Source organism: Poecilia formosa, unplaced genomic scaffold (genome assembly GCF_000485575.1).
Source record: "Poecilia formosa unplaced genomic scaffold, Poecilia_formosa-5.1.2 Scaffold1, whole genome shotgun sequence".
Taxonomy (NCBI): domain Eukaryota; kingdom Metazoa; phylum Chordata; class Actinopteri; order Cyprinodontiformes; family Poeciliidae; genus Poecilia; species Poecilia formosa.
Window position 1 is genome coordinate 2,857,501 of NW_006799940.1, and position 21,059 is coordinate 2,878,559.

Consider the following 21,059-nt stretch of genomic DNA (forward strand, 5'->3'; position numbering starts at 1 on the left):
AGAAATTCCCTCACTACATCGTCATTGCCACAGAGAAGTTGAATGATATCGTGGCAGTGTTTTTTTTCCATGTTCTCAAAAAAGACAAAATCTATGTCTTTTACTGCCTTCCAGATTTTTGGTGCAAGCTTTCTCTGGACTGGTTCAGTGTGCTTCCTTTTGTAGTCCGCGTAGCTAGATCTATTACTAGATTTATAAATTAATTTCCAAAGAATTTGTTGCACCATAACTCTCCTTTCGCGTTTGGTTCCACGTTTAAAACCCATCTTGTTCGCTTCCCTTAAAAATTGTTCAGGATCCACGGTTTCCTGACTATATTCCTCACTCAGGCAGTTTTTATCTGAGTACAAGTCCTCATTTGGAAAAAAAGTCCTTCTGATCTTCCTTTTTGTAGACCTGAACATTTTCTTTGGGGGAACAGGATTCTTCAGGTGCCGTTTGAATTTTTCAACAATGACTTCGTGTCCTTCCGGGTAATCGAGTAGTGCAATTAAATGCAGTCCACTGGCAAAGTGGAACGCATCTCTAGCAATACTCTGGAAAATTCTTTCACTAAGCTCTTCTGACACCTCCGAGAGTACTTCCACATTTAATTCTTCAGTTTTTCTCAATAGCAAGACCAAAATTTTGCCGTGTTGTTCCACAAAGATCTGTCTGACAAGGTGCAGAGTTGGTCCATCTGCAGCCTTTTCAATCACGTTCCACAGAAGTTCACTGAGAAAGTGTCTCTTCTTATAATCTGGGCTTCTTTGACCAGGATGAACTTTGTTGGAAAAAGTTTTCTTCACTTTGGTCCAAAAAGAAACCTCAGGCTTCACATCCATTTCCTTCTGTTGGCTTTCGTCATTCATTTTTATTGAGCCGAGCTAAAACTTCCAAATGAATCTCGTGTTGACTGATTTGTGTTGACTGATCGGAGAATTAACTGATCAGTTGGTTATGTCATGGACTCTATGACATCATAAAGTCATCCTCACAAGGGCCTTATGACACAGACATCAGTTGAAGTCATGCTGATGACATCATTGTCAGCAGCATGGCAACTGCTTCTGACAATGATGTCATCAGCAGTTAACAGGAGGGGCCAGGGAACCACTGGCCCCTCCACTTTACCGCCCTACCATTATTTGGGTTCCATCTCCTAACAGACATAGGGCAAAGTGTCAATGGAACAACATGACCTGGTCGGCCGGTCTATCAGTCAAACCTCTTGTGATGCCCACTGGTGTGTGCCCACAAAAGTGAAAAAAAGAGCATGCATTTCTTTAAATGTTTGTGGGGTTATGATAAGAAGATATTTTATTTGTTAACAGGGGTTAAATGTTTAAAAGAAAATAACGCACTGGGTCTCTAACTTATAGAGACATATTATCACACATCATCTTAATGTGTGTTCTCTTAATGGTATAATGTGAGAGAAAGTTTTATTTGGAGTTTAAAGCTTTAACTGATGACAGTTTGGTTGTATTTTGCAGTTTGTGAAGCAGTCTGTCTAAGTTTACAACAAATCCTATTGCCATCACTTTGTTCAGTCCTTAATACCAGATTAATCATTTAAGGAAAGCATTGTTCTGTTCTGCAAACCATCCAACACTAAATATTTCATTTAGAAGTGCTATCGACGTGATGCTAAACTCTTGAAATGTTGCTGCAGAGTCGATGCTGCTTAAAGTTTCATTTAGGTGCATCAGCGATGCCGATGAAGAAAGAAAAATAGGATTAAAGCTTTTTTTCAGCCTCGGTTGTGAGAACATTGTAACACACAAAGCCATCAAAGGTCCATTTAAAGTCCATTCTACTAGGAGGTTCTCTAGAGCAATTGCAAAGTCCGCTTGAGACGGCGTGTCTTCCAGACAGAAGGAACAAATGTTGGCTAATCAAGCAGCAAGCGGCTGAAGTCTTACAATGCATTGAAGCGGAAAAACATTAGTCTGCAGCTGAGAGGGGAGGTGGGGAGCCTGTTTCTGTCTACCGCTGCCTGAAAAATAAGGACACGCCGTTTAAAAATGACTGTGGTAAATCTGCTGCTGTGCAGACATGCTGCCCATTTAAGATTTCAATTATGAAAGAAAAAAAAAAACAAAACTCACAAAACATTCAGGTTTGAATGTTGCCAATTTCTCACCAGCGGTGCAATAAAAAAGAAGCAATTTAATTTCCAATCTTATTTGTCCAATTGGGTGTAGAAGGAGGGAAATATATTCCCTCTGCCATAAGAACGACAATTTGCTCCAAATTCAATATTCAAAGGGTTTACTCTTCGGTAAAGCGCCGTCGTAAAACACCCTCCCTCCACCAAAGACGGCCTTAATTCCCTGCTGAATATCCCCACCCTGATAAATCAGGCATAACTTTAAAACCAAAGGCTCCAGCAGCTTGATTACTGTGATTATTTGCCCAGGCATAAACATGTTGTGCAGCGATGAACGTCGTTCCAATAAAAACCCAGAACAGGAAAAGCAAGCATGACCCACCGACGTGAGCTTGTTTTTGAGTTAAACTTTTTGGGGGGTTTTTATGCGGGTAATATTGAATATGCCAGTTTGAGTAATGGAGAGTCTAAATAGAGAAAAATAAAAATACATTTAACCCAGGGGGAGAAACAGAAACTTGAAAAGCGAGGACGCAGCATGCCGTTTCTGACCTTGATCGGTGGTTTGCGGGTTATGTGAGACACCAGAAAGTTCATGGCGATGTCCTCGCAGTTTATGTACTCGTCCACCATGTCCCTGATGGCCTGGGGCATCACGTAAGAGTACAGGTAGGCGTAGTACTACAAGGACAAAAAACACACAGGGGAAATCTGTCAGCAACATGGCTGTATAAAACTCTACAGCGTATGATGTTATTATTTTTTTAAAGACTTCTTTTTATCTGACCTTATGGAAGAAAGCGGCTCCCGTCAGGACCATGGAGAGCTCACAAGAGTAGTTGGAGTTGTAGAGCCAGGACTGATGGTTGACGTCCCACGCATGATACCTCCCTGGGAAACCGACGATGCGATCTCTGGCCTCACGCCACACTCTGAGAGATGCCACCAAACGGAGAAAACAAACAACACGAGTCATTCAACACAGTCTGAAACTTTACTCAGGTTGTTCAAACTTTCTCAGATTTGCCTCTTTTCATGTATGTTATGGTCCCCTGCAAAGACAAAGGAGCAAAGGAAGAATTGTAGTGCCCTGACTTTTTCAAATTTAGCATAAGAGTTGTGATTTTATGTGACAAACACAAAGATGTTCAAAATTGTGAGGTGGAAAAACAATTATTTTCAACATTTTACAAATTCAAGTCCAAAAAGTATGTCATGCATTTGTATTCATTCAGCCTCAGACAATAAAGCAGCAAACCACCTTTTCACTGTATTTAAAACATCAAAATATTTTGACATTTTAACTTTGCATATCCAGAAACCAAACTTTATGCATTTCTCTTCACAAAGGAGCTCAAGCTCAGACTGGACAGAACATGGGTGAACATTTACCAGATTTATGCTCATCTATGGCCTTCTAACCTTTATTGCTGACTATATTTTCAGGGTTGATGTTCTTCAGGAAGATGAAGTTCTAGTCTGAAGTCTTTTTCAGCCTCAAAGAGTTTCTTCCACAATCATTACCTTTAATTTAGCTCCATCCATCTCCCCTCCAGCTTTGCTAAGATACAGGTTTTATAAGATTAAAACCCACACAAAGTGGATTATTTGTCATATATGTAACATCTGAAGCACTGGAATTTAGAGGTAACAGAGTAAAGATGGATAATTGCACATGAACTCCGCATTTCTCAGACTTTTCAACGCAACACAGTTATGCATCACTTTGTGCTGAAATGTATGGGGTGTGAATACTTTTCCAAGGCTCTGCATGTATTCTTACACATAACATCTGCACGGCATCAGTAAAACAGAAACAAACACACTTCAATCTGAGTTCAGTGTTTCAGTTTATGAGATGAGATAACTGGACTCCTCCCATCCAAGGAGATCCACAGAATGTCCAAAAAGCAAATCAACTTCTCTAATACATTCATGTGCAGCCACTTTAAAAATCTAAGACGCTCAACGGCACGGGGACCTCTCTCTCCCTGGAGAGGAGGTCAGGAAACATTCCTGAGTAATCATTGGGGGGAAGTTTGAGAAAATGCATCACATATGACCCAGTACACAGACAAACAGTCAGAGGGCCGGTTTCTGCCTGCCTGGACAAGCTGCCACAGCGGCCCCAAACAAGACGGGAGCAGGGGCGAGAACCATGCAGGAAAAAACAGCTTTTATGTGGTCTAAACACAGACTTCACATTTTGAGCTATTCAACAGACACATGCATACTTCAGTCTTTTTTTATTTATTGTGTCATATTCAGTGGTTTCCTTCAAAGTGGTGTTTTGAATTTTTGGGATGTTTTTTTTTTCCTCAGAGATAAAACCCTTAAATGTTGCAACTACAACTGATTGAGAAGTAGATTTGGCTCCAAGTAACAAATCTCACATAATAATCATAAAGTAATGAAAATGAGTAATGTTTTAAAATGAATGAGAACAGAATTGGCAGGTCTGGACTCAAAGATCAGTGATCAGCCAGAAAACTGCAATCGGTGCACCACAAGTAAAAACACACAGCTGAGACCTACTGACCAGGACCTGGCCATCTTACAGTCAAGTCGACCCCCAACTTCTTTCTGTCCAAACGTATTTTACAATCAAATGTGACGCCTGGTGTCTGAAAGGTTAAAACCAACTCAAATTTAAGAAAATCCCAAACACAGGAGCAAAACCACAGCAGAAGAATCAAGGTACTGAAATGGTCCAGTCAAAGTCAATATTTCAACCTGATTATAATGCCGTGGAGGAACCTTGGGAGGCTTGTGCAGAATCAAACGTTAGAAAACATCAATGAACTGAAGCCATGGCGTGAACCACAGTGGGTCGAGATTTCTCTCTAACTGATGAGGGAGACAGAAAAATTTCCACTCCAAAGGCTCTTCCACATGCTCTTGTTTCAGTTGTTAAATCTTAGCGCTTGAAATCTTTCCTGTAGGCAGAAAACAGAGAAAACAACACTATTCAGAGCTCCACTGACCTGAAGCCAAACATGATCTCGTCGTGCCGAAGATGAGCATCGTCATCGATGGAGAGGATGGCCTCGGTTTCCACGACGTCCCAGGGTAGAAACCGGTTGTTGAGGCTGTTCTTTTCTGTGCGGACAACCTGCAGGCATGAGTTGGCAAAAAAGGGCATTTATATAAGGCAACACGGAGAGCATTTTACATAACACCACCCAGAACAGTTTGAAAAGACATCCAAAAGAAAATAACTGCACAGGAAAACGGGGCACGATGTCTTGAGATCTGTAACTTGTCTTGCTAAACCAGGCCAAATTATTAATTGGCTTTAAACTTATGAAAAACATTGCAAAAATCTGCCTACAATATACAGAAACATTAAATTTCACAGTGATCAAATCTGCAATAACTGTTATTTTTAATACTGAGCATTTCAGAAACATTAGCAAGGAAGCAGGCAGTTTATTAATGTTGCTAATTTTGCTTTGTGTGTATTTGGGTCAATGACATCACACGTGCCACAAGAATAAATCTGCATGTGCTTCCAATAGTAAACACAATGGACACCATACCAATTAAAACCCATTCAAATGCTGGTATTATTTTAGAAAAGAAATGATAAAGAAATCTGATACAGGTTAATGGATGATTACTTGCCTTATGTGATGCCCTTAAAGCTATGTGTAAGTGGAATAAAGTTTTTTTTGTTTATATCCTGATTAAAAAAACAAAATAGCGCAAAAAAAATTGAAAAAACTAACCATTAAATGTTTTATAAGCGGCAAAGTATAGTTGAGGTGTTTACTACTGATTTTGCGAAGCAGACCAGCAAGGAGCTTTAGCAAATCTTTACCAGGAAGCAAACAGGGAACATGAATCTTACCACAATAGGCAGACCGATGTCTGGCCAGAGGAGGTCATCTGAAGGAGGCTTTGGTGAATTCCACACCACCACTACCTTGTTAAGGTACGGCAGCCCATTTAGCCTCTCTAGAGAGTTCATCAGCACTTCCTCCCTTTCATATGTCAGCATGACCACAGTGAACTGCTCTCGGGGGACATTTCCTCCCAGAGCAGCCTGAAATTCCTTCCCGGAGCCCCCAGAGCCCCCACCAATGGGCCTGAAACCGGTTCCAGAGCCAAGGAATTTGGCTTCCGAGGGCAACACCGGGTCCAGAGGAGTGTGGGGAAACAGATGGAAGGGCCCCGGGGCCCTGTTCCATGATCTGTACGTGTCTGCTGCCGTGTATGTGAAGTTGCGGAGGAAGCAGGGAGAGGCATATGGAGGCTCTGTCTCTACGGGACCCAGATCCAAGTCCCCGTTGTCGGCCAGGTTGGCGTCCGTTCCCGCCAGTTTCCCGGCTTTGTGGGGAATCTCATGCGCGGGCTCGTCCTTGATTGGAGCGGCAGGAACCTGGATGCTGGTTCGTATGCTTGCGAGGATGGTGTTGAGAACGTTCTCAGAGGTTGAGAAGTACGTCTCCCAGAGAAAACGACCCTGCCGCCTCATGGCGAGCATGTCGTTGTCCGATAGGCTGCGCAGCAGGAAGTGGAGCTCTGTGACACGGGGCTTGGGTACTATAATGGTGGCTTCAGTCCAGCGGATAAATTGGTGGTAAGGTAGTCTAGAGTGGTCCCCTAACATAACAGGAATCGCCCCTACCTCCAAGGCCTCAAACAGCCTCATGCCGCAGCCTGCTGAGGCAACCAGCTGTCCGTCCCCTGGAGCGATCACCAGGGCGAATGTAGAAGCCTTGAGCACCTCCAGCCTGTCCTCCCTCTCCCCACAAAGAGCCCATTCTGTCGGCAGACTGGGCTTTGGGTTCTTGCATGTGAACTCCACCAGTACCTGATCCAGGTGGCTGTCCTGGACTGCTTTTAAAGTGCCAATTATCCGATCATCGTAGTCGGCGGGCGGATCTCCCTGCAGTTCCTCCTCAAACGATTGAGGGGGCGCCTCCTGGAGACTGCTCCTTAGAGACTCCACCCTCTCACCTTGGAAAGTGAAAAGGTACTTCCTCTTTACAGGAACCTGTGGCGGAACCTCCAAAAAGTTGGGTTCTGAGAGCGCATGGACCAACGGGGACACAACTAGGTCGAATCCCTCACGGTACTGCTGCTCCAGGAAGGTGGACTGGGCGACCGCTGCCCTTCCTGTGCTGACGTTGTACAAGAAGTTCTGAGTCATGGACTTTCTGGAGAAATGCACCAGAACATGATTGTGTCCATCAGACCTCCAGTAAGGAAGGGCTTTCAGCTGCTTCTCCAATTCTGAAGGAGACGGCAAAGGGGAGGACTCTAGTATCTCTCCCACCAGAACTAAATATAAACAGGCGATACTTGGGTTATCAGTTACATAAATATTGCTTTTAACGGATGCCGCAAAAGCCTGCTTCACCAGTGGGTCAAGATTATTCCCCCAAGCATAAGAACTTGTGTCATAGACATAAACAGGAAACCCAGATGTAAGAGGACAGCGTGCATAGTCGAAGCAAGACCGCAGACGACAGGAACGAGGAGACTTTGGTGGAGGTAGTCCTGGGTCCTCTTTGTCTGGTAGCAGTCGAACAGGCAAAGACAGCTTGGGCTGGTTCTGGGCCATCAGTTCTTTATAGGAATGCTCGGTCTGGCTGATGACGTTTTTCAGCTGCAGCAGATCCTGCTTGGCGCTGTCGATGCTGCGCTTGCAGGCCTCGATGCGGAGGTTGAGCCTGGCGATCTCGCCGTTGAGTTCCTGCCTCTTGGCCTCCAGCTGCAGCAGCTCCTCGCTGACAGACTCACGGATGCGGCACAGGTCCTGCACGTGTTTGGCTTCGCACAGCTCTCCGCCAGGCCGGGGCCCAAAGATGCGCTTGTCGGGCCCGCCGGCTTCATCAATGGTGGTGAGGTAGTAATGGGCGATGAGCGGGAAGAAGACCAAGATGAAGAAGAGCATGAAACTGAGCCATGTGAGACGTACCCGGCGCAGCACCCATGTCTGGCCTCCGCCACCCACTCCGCCACCGTTACGCTGCATCGTTTACCGGTCAGTCCTTTCCTCGCCCCACCAAGGAACCGTTTCTATAAGGAGCAGCAGCCATGGTCGACCTTGTCAGCAAGGTGGTGGGACAGAAACTAAACCATTAAATCTTCTCTAAAGGTCATCTGCTGCCGAGTTCCTCCACAGAGTCCTGTAGGCGATGTGGGCTGTGGCTCAGCCTCACCTGTACTCTAAAATGTACTCTGTATTGTTACACACTAAAGTTGATGCCATTTTCTGTTGAGAGGGGTTTAACTATTCCTCTGAATGTTTGCCAGCAAACAGTTCAGCATATGCAAAGGGATAGTCCCTTGATAAATGAAGCCAGGAGTACATGATGATCATGTGACGGCTCAGATGTGCTCATTTTCTGATCCCCCATCAGAAAACCCAAAGGATGTTGATCTTTTTAAATCTCTTTAATCTTCTTAAAATAGAAACCTGAAACAGAGAAAAGCAGGAAACAAACAATAAGTGCCATCTATCATCTGAGGCAAGAACAAACTCTTAAGTACAGATCATGTCCATGGTGGTTTCATTCAAATCTTAAAATTTATATCAACTAATATATAGCAATTCTGGCTTCACACACCACAACACATCTCATACATTCTTCTCTGTGCAAGAGTATCCAGAACAACACAGACCTCTTGCTGTGGTGCTACTGCAGCTGTTACTTCTCGCAGTCTTTTCATAAAATGATTAATTTGTTAATGAACACAGGAAGTTTAGGTGATTTGATCCAAAAAGAAGAACAAAGCATAAAGCAGATGTAATTAGTGAACAGCTGCACTTAACAGTTTTTCATAAAACTTCAGTAATTTGAATAAAGGTATAAGGAGTAGTAAAAAAAAACATTCATATACCTTGCACTTGAACTTGTATGTGAGGAGTCCACATAAATTGGCACATAATTCTATGTAGAATGACAAGTGTAGGAGGTTTTCAAACATTCTACCAAATAAAACCCAAAATGTGGTATTTATATGTAATTAGCCTCTTTCATACTCCAAAGTGAAACCCAGATTTTTGTTAGAGACGTGCGGTCGGAAGTGAAGTAAAAAGGCAAGTTGAGGTGAAAGAGACAATAAGTAGGGAAGCAATATGTATGAGATTTATAGTCAAAGCTTTGCAAAGCCAGCCAGAGGCTCAGCTGCTCAGCCTGTGCATGATTGCCTCCCACAGAAGACAAATATCAGTGAGCTGAACAATACAAGGTATCTTTGGTTTTCAATTAACTTTTCAATTTAATCTTTTTTTCCATGTCACACAGAGCCCAAACTCTGGAGAGCCGTCATTTGTAACACACACCCAGCCAGGAAATTAACATCAAAAGCACCTTCAGCAAATCTCATTAAAGCCCTCCTCCTGCATCCTGACCTCAACGCAGACTCAAATTATCGAGCACCCTTGATAAGAGTCCATGCTAGAGAGCGATGATTGCCTCAGGACTGGGAAAGGCTCAGGCATACAGAAGATAAACAGCTGCGCCATCTGATGAATAGTGTTAAACTGATATCTCAGTATTGGGACAAAAAAAAAAGAACACACAAAAAGCACACAAAAAATATGTATAACAAGTTTTCCGTCGGTTTCTAAGAGCAGCGAGAGATGTGCTCCTCGAGCTACAGCTACATCAAAAGCCTTGTAGATGTCACCTGATAGGCCAAGAGCCAAACAGTTCTTATCAAGCACTTTACAAACCCAAAACACACCGAGCAAGTTACATAAAGCAGTTCAGAGCAACACAAAGACCAGAGGAATGTAGGAGGCGTTTATCCTCACTGACATAATCACCTTTTGATAAGAGAGTCGTCTCTGAGCTACTGCTACATCTGAGCCGTCGTAGATCAGGCCAGAGACCGAAATCGTCTTTAGAACAGACATTTTTCATTTCAGACATCATTTCTGAGTCAAATAAACCTCTGCCTGCTGCTCACAAGTCATACATCTCAGATTACAACTAATGCATGTTTCCGTTTTCTCCTTGGACCTACTTTGGCACAACTCGGGGTGTCGAAACAAGCCCAATAAGTCCTATCACAACAGTGTAAACATGCTAATGCTACACTTGCACTTTAGAAAACTGCTCAGTCTATTTACTGAATTTCATTAGCTTCAAAAAGTGAAAGTCGTAGATAGATCACACACAAAGTCATATATTTAGTGATGTCTTAAAACTATGGAGATCTTAGTGTGTCTTACATTTATATTTCACAGGCCGCATAAAAAAAGATTGTTCAGTACAGAAGTGTTTTAACCACAGTTGCGTCAAAGACTGCTGACTTAGCAGTTGTCATTTAGCCGTCAACACAGAGTTAAGACATAAAAGTACTGGCGGGTCACAGAGAAACATGTCAAAAGCAATTATTATAAAACTCAGTGAAAGAAAAAGAATGAAACAACAAATATAACTTCAACCTTGGGAGGACTATGAAAGAACGCCCATTCACGAGTTTGGAATACATGAGCTAATTAATGCATTAACCTTTTAAATGAGAACAAAATACACAAATGCACAATTCATTTTAGGATAAACAGCCTACAGGTCAAGTAATGCTTTATTATTTAGAATAGTTACCGCTGCACTTAATGTAGGACGGTTTGCTGATGCAACAATTTCTCTCTGGCGTTAAGGAGGTTGCATATGAAATACAAATTCACAGAATGGATGACAGTTTGAACACTGGCCTCCGTCTTGCTGCACAGCGACGTCCCTGAACTGCAACCATCACAACAGCCTGATTAATTAGTGCATGACTGCCAGAATTAGAGGCCTCATGGCACACAGATGTTAGCAGATGTGGCCGCCAGGCCTAATCTGGAACCAAAAACATGTTGCCTTAAAGCACTGCCTGTGGCTGCCTTCTGGGAAACGGAGCAACATGCATAGATAAGTCCAAATTTCAATCTCTTCAGTAGCAGCTCTCTAATCTGCAGAAAGTTGTCCCTCTGCTGCAGACAGCCTAATCTGACTCCAGTTTGCATGGAGAACACACAGTGAAGCATTGATCGCTCTCAACTTACTTTGTGGGGATCGATGATAATGCCATCATTACCTACCGCCAAGCTGCGAGGCTTTGGCTGCCATTAAGGGAAGCTGATGGAGCCATTTTACTTGCAAGACTGAAGCAGCATTAAACAGAGCCACATAAAAAGGAGATAAAACATAACATGTCTTTGCTTATGCGGCACAGACTGCAGCCGTAACACCACCACACCACTTTGCAGTCGTACCTGCATGGGTTGCAGCCAAATTAATAGTTATGAAGTCTTGCTTCTCAAGGGAGAGGGAAGCTGTAGCCGACCAACTCATCTGACCCAGATAAGAAAAGAGCATTTGCACCACATGAAAAAGCACCAAGCAGGAAAACCGTTGGTTGGTTCCATGAATAAATTAGTATGCATTACTCAAGAAGTGCTAATATGATTTACTGATTCAGTCAACACGGCCTAATTTAATTCTATAGAAAATTCGCAGCACGTAGCCAAAATGGCAGCAAGAGCATCTAGTAAGGTTTGCACCAAAATATGCATGATGATGGGTTTAAACCGTAATAATAATCAAGAGGTTTAGATGAGGTATATTCATGAAATAGACAGCAGCAGGTGCCAGACACCGAGTGGGACTCAGATAGAAGGGGGTGCCGTCTCTGATTTCCCAGACATCAGAGGGCTAGCTCTTGTATAAATGTTTGAACAGCGTCTCTGCAAACTGGCAGCACTTTAGGAGGCAAAATTATTTTTGTCGGAACCGGCAGATGAGACTGTGCAGTCTTCCAGTTGTAACAAGTTTTTAAAAGAGGCGACAACAAATTTGACAAGATCCAAAACCAAAACGAACAGCAGAGAGCGCGTCAGCAGCCAGAAGTTAGTGAGAGAAATTTGACGTTTAAGGCTACAAAGTTGCGGTGAAAGTGTTTGTTTTGTTTCTCCCCGTCTGTCCATGAGGAATCCGAGATTTAGACACAGCTGACAGGAGGAGCCAGAGAAGCCCACAGGAAGACTCCTACTTAGTGGAGGCAAAGTTGTTGAATAAATTGCAACTGAAACTAGAATAAAATGATTCAGAATGTTTTGGCCTCCTTCATAATCATTTAAAATGAATTGTGTTTGGCTTCCAAGAGCAAACACTGATTATTTAGAGAGGAACACGACTAAGGGCAAACAAACACTTCTGCAGGATGATGCTTGGATGCCGAAGCACAGCTCATTAAATCTTTTACCCTGTTTTTGTTCTATTCTTGACATTGTATATGTGCAGTAGTTTTTCCCTTATTAAAAACACACACCATTGTACGTTCCCAGTACAATAGTGAATCCACAGTTCATGAGACAATTCAAGCAAAGAACATAAATATTTATGGCTTGGCTACTAAAGGAGGTGCACTTTTCATCATTTGACCACAAACATACGTACCAAACTATTGTTTTTATGTCAGTGAAATGATTGACCTACAACATGCTAACTAGTGAAGCTAACATCATTCTTAAAAATTACCAGCACTGTCTAATCAGGCTCAACACTCAGAGGTCGACAGAGAGCAAAACAGCAGAAGAGACAACATTCTGCAACAAGGACTTTTTACTGTAGCTGGGATTAATTCAGTGTTTAATTTGGAGTTTTTCCACTATAGCATAAATCTGTTTAAAAACAGTACAGACCCATTCAATATATTACATTTAAAGTTACATTAGGAACTTATCACCAAGTGAAACGTATAGATCAAGTACACACAGATGGATGTTTGAAAGCCTTTATCTCTGTTAATTATTATAATTTTCCACTTGCAGCCAATGAAAACAATTGGAATATTGCATCAGACCAATAAAAATTAATGGAGGATAAAAAACTTTTTAAATGATGCATTAATATAATTAAAACTCAAACAATGAGAACAATTTCTCCCAACTACTGAACTTTAAACTGATCTCCAAACAAGCTGCAGCAGCACATGTCAAATAATCCTGATGGCTTTGGGACCGATTTATATTGCTCTCCTTATGGGGCTTTGGCTCACAGACTATGCTTCCATTAAATAACTGGGAATTTATAGACAATATTAAGGCAAGGCATTCCCAGCAGAGGTGCCAAAGAGAGAGAGAGAAAAAAACAAAAACATTCAAGCAGCTGACGGGGAGGACAGTCGCTGCATGAAAGTAGCAGCTGTTAAAGCTACGGGTCACCACTCATCTCCAGACAGCTGACGGAGAATCTTGAGGAGTTTTTACACTGGAAAGTTACAGAGGTCACTATAGAGATGTGGATCATTTCAAGGAGTCAGAAAAGGAAAAAAAAAAGTTTTCCTGTTAAATATTTAAAAACCAATATGAGGCAAAGACGAGACATGAGGTTAAAATTAACAACAACTAAATCTGTTCACAGAGAAGAAAGTCTGAAGAGACAAATGAAACCAGCCTAATGAGACAGGAGAGGCAGCCTACACAGCAAAAAGGCCAGCAGGCTCTGCCAACTCCCAGCTTATGCAAAATGCAATATGTTGCAGCTGCATATCATTAGTAAAGAGCTTATTCTCCCAGAGGTAAATATCAACGCAGTTCTGGAACCTGCTGACGAAGATTTTCATCAAAAAAATGATCGATAGTGGGACAAAGTCATGAGCCTGACTATGTCATGGTCGTCTGTCAGGGCAACACCCACCATCAGAAAAGCGGGGTAGGTTTTTTCCCCAACCTGTGATCCAAAAGTGCATGAAAACATGTAAATCAAAGCATTTGATCGCAGAAAAGCAATGTAGGCAATGTCTACATTTACCCAAGAGTGAATGAGCATTTTCATTTTATGTATAAATTTGGAGCATCGTTGCATCAGATTTGGTGAGTGAGAAGGCCTCGTGAGGTTTGGACCAAAAAACAAACATGTAAAAAAAAAAAGAAAGAAAGAAAGAAAAAGTCAATTTTCCACTTGGAGCATCTTGTTAATTTATAGGTGAGCCTGTGTTCACAATAAAGTGGAAGTTGCCAACAGGATCAATCATACTCTCAAACACAACTTGTGCTGAATACATTATTGTGCTAAAAACCATTGTAAAGCCATTAATGGCCACACCAAGCTTCAAGTTCGCCCTAATCCAAGTATGATTAATGGGCAGCCATTACTTGGGTCGACTGCATGGAACAGAAATATAATTTTTGCCATTGTGCAGTCAATCTGTTACAAAACAACAATCATGTAGCTTATTATCTGCTACTTGGTAGTTTTGTCTCATTGTGTGCAACAGACTGAACGTGGACCACAGACAGATTAACCCCAACCCTGCCCGAAGAGTTCAGGAAGATTATTCACATCAAGCTAAAAATTATCCCAAACTTTTCTTTTTTTGTGAACCTGAGGTTGACAAAAATAATTGGTTTCACAGTAGAAATGCAAAAAATGAAATAAAATAAAAGCTGTCCAGTAAATGGAGCTCATGTTTTTCAGCATTGTTAACTTTACTAATTGGTAATAGATTCTAAGGGCGAGTTAGAATGTTAACACCTTAATATTTTTGTATTAAACCTTCAGTAAAGCCCTGTTTTACAGCAACTGCAGAAGTTTCAGAATACTTGCTGGACTGATGAAAGAAATGGGAACTTTGTGGCCATTCAGAAGTGGTTCTTTCAAATTGTCACGTCGATGGTCTTTCAACACGATATTGACCGAAACATACAGCAGAAAGCACTGAAAACGCCTGGCATCATTCTCCAGAGTACAAGTACAAGGCCTGCACAGAAATATGTGAAATGTAGCATTATTGGTGGACATTATAGCACATTTTCCTCAATCTTCTCCCTGTTCCACTGTCACAATGACCCTCCCATTTTCCTTACACTTCAGCATTTTGTTCACAAAATCTGCCTGCAGTGTGAGCACAAGAGGATGACTGCTTGGAACGTGAAAAATGAATGACAAAAATGCACTTTTACAAGAATATTCCACTGCAATACTGCACAAGTTTATTTTGTAAAATGATAACGATTTAGCAGGTTTGCCATATTTTTTGTCCATTGCATTTTTATTTGTTTACATACATAAAATATTTTCAGTTCAGGATATTTCAATGTCTGTTTCTCTACTGTAAAGAGGCACACAAAAATGCTAGCATTAAACAAACAGTTGGATGAGATACTGAACAAATCTGAGCAGAGGATAATGAGTGCTGCTTTCCTGTCATTAACTATTAAACACCTATTTTATGTCAACAAAGTCATTAAGACCATTAAAAGCCCTGGTGTGATGACCCGAAGCAGGGGCAATTAAAGACTAGCCTCCGTGAGGACCTCTCAACTCAAAACATATTGAAGTGTTGACCTTTACAGCTCAGTGAGTCAACTAAAACAAAACGCAGACTGGCAGAGACGAGCAGGGAATCTTGTTTGGAAAACAAACTGAACACAGGGAAAAATGCATTACTCTGCAAAAAACAAGACACCTCTTGCAATGACACGTACAGAGATGTACATAGATAGAGGAAAAAGCCAGATCCAACACAAGGGAGCGGGAGCGAGTTCATAATGACAGATGGACCCGGGTGTGTTCCAACCTCCAGGGCTTCTGCAGTATGACGAGGATTACACAAGAGAGTAATTCAAGGTGCATATGTCCTCGCCAGATTGCCTGGATTCATCTTACGAAAGTCAAATACGAAACATGTTGTGAAGTAGCGGTGATAACGTCGACAAGTCGATAATGTGCGACGATAACACGCTTGCATCCTCGACGTTACCAAAAAAATAAATAATAAATAAAAAACTGGGTGAGATCAACAAAAATGGATCACGCCCGATCCACAAGTGCTAATTTGTCGATGAAGCCTCTGTCGTTATACTGCTGCGGCACGTGTGGCGCCAGCAGGGGTGAGGTGAGGAGAGTCTCTCGCCGCTGCATTAGTGAGAAGTGAGGATGTGACAGCTAATTAGAGTCAAAACAGACATTTGGTGAAACAGGATTCCCGCAACCCACCGTTTTTCAGCACTAAACAGCTCACGCAGTCTTCTAATGAGGCGAAGCCGAAACATCTAGAGAGATACTCTGGGACATTTTCTTCCCTCATTTCTACTCTCTTTGCAGGACATATTCTACTGCAGCTATAGGTTTCAATAAAAATGGTCAGTGACATTTTTTGTTTTATAGAGTACGCATGCAAGCTGGTTCTCCTTCATTTCGTTCACATGAAAACAAAGAGAATATTTAAACTCTGTTTATGTATTGAAGACATGAGAGATTCAGGTTTTGCTGTAAATCTGCAAAATTGAAAAACAACGATCCATGAGGAGGCTTCCAGTGAAAACTCCCCAAGCAAGACGTTCCACTAATTTGCCTTGATGCAATGTGAAAAGCAGCATTTCCTGCCTTTCTCAAACCACTCTGTCCAAGGTTTTAGATCTTATAATCGGGTTTGAATATGAGCTACATTGTTTATGATATTGCATGCTGCGTCGCTAAATTAACATCCTTGAGTTTCTACACAAGACCTACACAAGCTCCAAGTTTTTCCAAAATGTCTAAATGGAGAGCATTTCCACCAATAGCTGTGGTAGACCTTAATCTTGAACTGACGTGTGATGTACTCTAGTGAATTGCTTTTCAACGGTTTTCATTATCGACAAGCAGACAATCTGAGGGGTGAGAGAGGGGACACAACCAAAAGAGAGAAAACTGCATCTGCAGAGATGAAAGAAAAACTAATACCATTCAATAATGCAATAAATCACAACAAACATTAGATTTATGGGAAATCAGCAGTGAGTTCATGTTCGAGTCCTTGCTTTCTGGACCTATGAAGAACCTACACAAGCCTTTTCTGGTCAACTGCAGAAATGTTGGAGCAAAAAATTATTTAGGCCATTACTTTAGGAAGGCGACAGTATTCTATTATAATACGCACTTACGTAACTCCTATACATAGCATCTAGAAGCAAGAAGTCATCTAGTAATTTTGGTTTGATCAGGGGTCATACATATGCCGTCATATTTTTTTTAAGAGTCAACTGACCCAAAGACGGATCAGAACCACAGTGAATGGAAACGTGTACAATAAAGACAGAAAAAATATATTAACTAAATGATATTTGAGGAGTTTGATTATTATCATAATTTGATAAATACTAAAGGTGCAGACAAAAATAAACTGATGAAATAAACTGCTGTGTGAGAAAAGAACTACTTACAGATATGGAAGAAAGTTGAATTTGCTGTAAATTGCAAATGTATTTCTTCTGTAAATGACTGCCCAAGAGTAAGAACTTAAAGTCCTTCTCCAAAATGACTGATGAGCAGAACTGTCAGTGAGTTTGATCAATATCAGTACCAGTGAGTCAACTTGTGTTCCAGTATTTTCAGTGTACCACCCCAAAAGTGCTTAGCAGAAAAACCAAAGTTCAGCAAAGCTTTTTCATTCACACATGTTCCTTTTCTGACCATGTACTCGTGATGAACTGGTGCGAGAGTCGGTTCAAAGCTGGTTCAACATTAGAACTGGTTTTGCATTTCTAATTTGATCCAGCCATGCCATTACGTCAGAGTAAATGTCCGTTCCAGCACATCCTTTGAACCCTCCCTCTTGTGTATTCTAAAGTTTCTGCAGAGCACTGCAGTGCAGGGAGACCTTTTTACCTTCACACATCATAGCATTTGCTTGATTTTGCCTGCAGTCCCATGTCTCAATATCATCAGTCTGGATTTCTGATCTCTGCATAGCAACTAAGTTTTTGGAATGCTGCAGTGTACAAGGTTTCCTGGCCAAAATCACAGAGTTTATTGTCCCACAAAGGGGAAATTCAGGTGGAAAATTAGGAGAAATGAAACAAATATTACAAATATAATCAATAGTTGCATCTGATGCGCTTGAGAAATCACCCTAAATACCTCTTGACCATAATGATTCATTGAAAGATAGATACACAGCAAGTGACTAGGCCAAAAACCTCAGAAAGGAGATCACTGCCTAAGACAAACAAGGAAAAAATTGCTGCATCATTAGGGATAAAGTTCTTAATGATACGGCTGGAAGCACAGTTTTCATATTTAAAAGTTAAGGAAATATTTACTATATCACGTGGTTGTAAGAGAAAGAAGAAGTTCTCAACAGACTTCTGAGGAGGCATGTGGTCAGAAACTCGACTGACGGCAAAAGACACTCAGCAAGTTCTGGTGGCAGCAGCCACGGCATAAACTTAATGCCTGAACACCAAGACAAAGTTTGCTTTAATTTGATCACATCTAAAACACAAAAACAGAGGTTTGAACATTCTGATATGTAGAACAATTAAAAAAAAAATTAGGCCTATAAATCAGTGGCATGTCTGAAACAGGAAGAGGGACGTATGTCGCAAAAAAACAAAATGTACGGTGAAGCACGGCAGTGGTTCAGCGATGCTCTATGGCTTCTTCAGTTCCTCTGGCACTGTAAACCTACAGCACATGCAGGAAAATTAAGATTCAATCAAATGAGGAAATCCAGTGAGAAAAATCCAAATTTTATGTGAAGAAGATGAAGCCTAGAATTCACTGGATAGTCCCAAAAAGACGTCAAAGTCAACATGGTTTTAGGCGAAGGCGTCCTGGGGGATAGTACCACAGTTATTACAGCTGCTTTACTTAAATGTCACTGAAAATCTTTGAAGAGGTTAAAGGAAAAGTTGATTGCAGCAGCAAACTAAGGTCTTTGTCAAAGAACTTTGTGAAAGAATGTTTGGCTAGGATTTCTCAGGAACGCTGCAAAGTGCTGGTGTATGGCTCTACTACTCAATATGTTTGTTATGAAAGAGCTGAATAATTTTGAGTGTTAAATGAGCCAATATTAGTTGTGTAAAACCATTTACATTGTTTTCATTGAATTTATTATCGACCTCATTTTAATTTATCGGCTTTATCGCTTTTCCCTGCCTTTTTCTCTTTCTATTGATGGGAAAAAAAAGTCTCAACTCTGGTGCTCTTCACTGACCCTCCCTTCCTTATTTCCTTAGTGTAATGCTCAGCTCACACTACACATTTTAGAACTGTCGGCTGATCATTGGCTCATTTTCAAAACCTGAGACACACATTGGCTGACAAAAAAAATCGGAAGTATAACGGGTTCGATCGGGTTTAATCGTGCCGTGTGTCCAGCCACACAGCAAGAGCTACACCACACACGAACCGATTTCTCTCACCGACAATCAAATTTCAGACAGAAAATCCCGTAACAACCCACTATATCAGACGTAAATTTAAAGTAAACGAACGCAGCTGAACGAATAGCCTTATCATTATAACCTTTTTATGTCACGTTAACGATGAACAGCTGAAAAGTTACTGGGTATATCAACTGCGGTAGCAATTTCGCTACAACTCCTCTCCTTGTCATTTCTGTGGATATTCCTCTCAAGAAATGTTGAATAAACATTAATGCTGTTTCCACATATTATCTTCAATGTCCACTGGACTTTGGGTTGCACCATGTCAGCTGTTGGGGATTTCCCTCTCTGTGCTTTCCCCTCAGAAAGCACAGAGGGGAATCCACGCTTTCTGATTGGCTACCAATGACATTGGTAGCCAATCAGGGTTGCTGGTGCCTATCTCCAGCTAACGTTCTGGGCAAGAGGCAGGGTACATCCTGGACAGGTCGCCAGTCTGTCACAGGGCAACACAGAGACAGACAGGACAAAACCATGCACACACACTCAGAGAATTTGGAGAGGCCAGTTAACCTGACAGTCATGTTTTTGGACTGTGGGAGGAAGCCGGAGTACCCAGAGAAAACCCACGCATAGTAGTGTGTTGAAAAACAGTTAAAGAAAAAAAAGATGAATACACCCACAGCGGCACCCCGCTCTAGTGCCGCTGTGGGTCTAACAGGGAGAACGAGTCTCCTGGTTCTGGGCATGCGCGGCTCAGAATAAACGAGCTCTTGCCAGAGATGCACTGTTACGACTCGCTTCCTCTGTGATCCACAGGTAGTATACACGTTCTGTGGGTATATGATGATTGGTCAATGTTGTGTTTGTATGTTGTGGTGTTTTTGTTTCTCTTGAGGATGTACTTATTTGTGGTGGGCTTGATCTTTTTTATAACCTCTATAACGGTTATAACTGCCTGACGTTAATGCTTAGGAGAACCGATGGTGTTTTTTTCAGTTTGATTTTCTTCATTTTTTGCTATGTTGTTTTATTTGTGAGTTTTATTTTATTTCTTTGTGGAAACTGGATGTCGATTGAATTTGAATTGTATTGTATTTATCGCAATTGTATTTATCTGTTTATTTGTTTTTGTAATCAGAATAAACAAGCTCTTACCAGAGATACACCGTTACAACTCGCTTCCTGTGTGATCCACAGGATTCATCTGCCTGTGCACCACTTGATACTGGCCCAGATTCCCCTAGGTCTGATGCCGGTAACACATGCACAGGGAGAACATGCAAACTCCATGCAGAAAGACCGGGGCCGGGAATCGAACCCAGAACCTTCTTGCTGCAAGACAACAGCTCTACCAACTGCGCCACTGTGCAGCCCAAGACATGGGTGGATGGATAGAGGCAATTAATCGTCCAGCAAAATTTGTTATTGTGACAGGCCTATTTATTTCTCGTACAGATGCTAGTTTAAATATCTTGCCAATAAGTCCATCTGCAGTCAGGCTCATTTTTAAATGGAACTTCATTTGTATTGGAGAGTTTGACTCACTGCAGCATTGAGCCAGGTTTTACAATTTAACGGAAATAATTGACAAATGCACCTCCAATATTCAGTTAAAAATTGCATAAATTATTTACCAGCTGACTATTATTAAACATTTAACAAAAACAGACCATTGAGAAGAGCATTAACGCTTTACGTTTATACCTATAGTAAAGATCCGTTAGTAAAGATCAGTTCATGAAAGTTCTTCCTTGGGCGAACTGGAATTAAAGATGTGGTCAGATGACTGTAGCAGACAGAACTGGTTTTAAGATGGGAACAAACAACCCAGCACTGAAAACATCTCCGCACCATCAACCA

General features: G+C 41.6%; 1 protein-coding gene across 1 annotated transcript in view; it reads right to left on the minus strand.

The window, feature by feature from the left end:
* Positions 1-21,059, minus strand: part of extl3 (exostosin-like glycosyltransferase 3) — a 37,567-nt gene that overhangs the window by 8,400 nt on the left and 8,108 nt on the right. Inside the window, exons 2-5 of the mRNA XM_007545301.2 lie at positions 5,943-8,519; positions 5,077-5,204; positions 2,880-3,024; positions 2,645-2,773 (exon numbers count right to left, since the gene is read on the minus strand). Coding sequence (XP_007545363.1) covers positions 2,645-2,773; positions 2,880-3,024; positions 5,077-5,204; positions 5,943-8,075 — 2,535 coding nt within the window. The 5' untranslated portion in view covers positions 8,076-8,519. The remainder of the gene's footprint in view (positions 1-2,644; positions 2,774-2,879; positions 3,025-5,076; positions 5,205-5,942; positions 8,520-21,059) is intronic.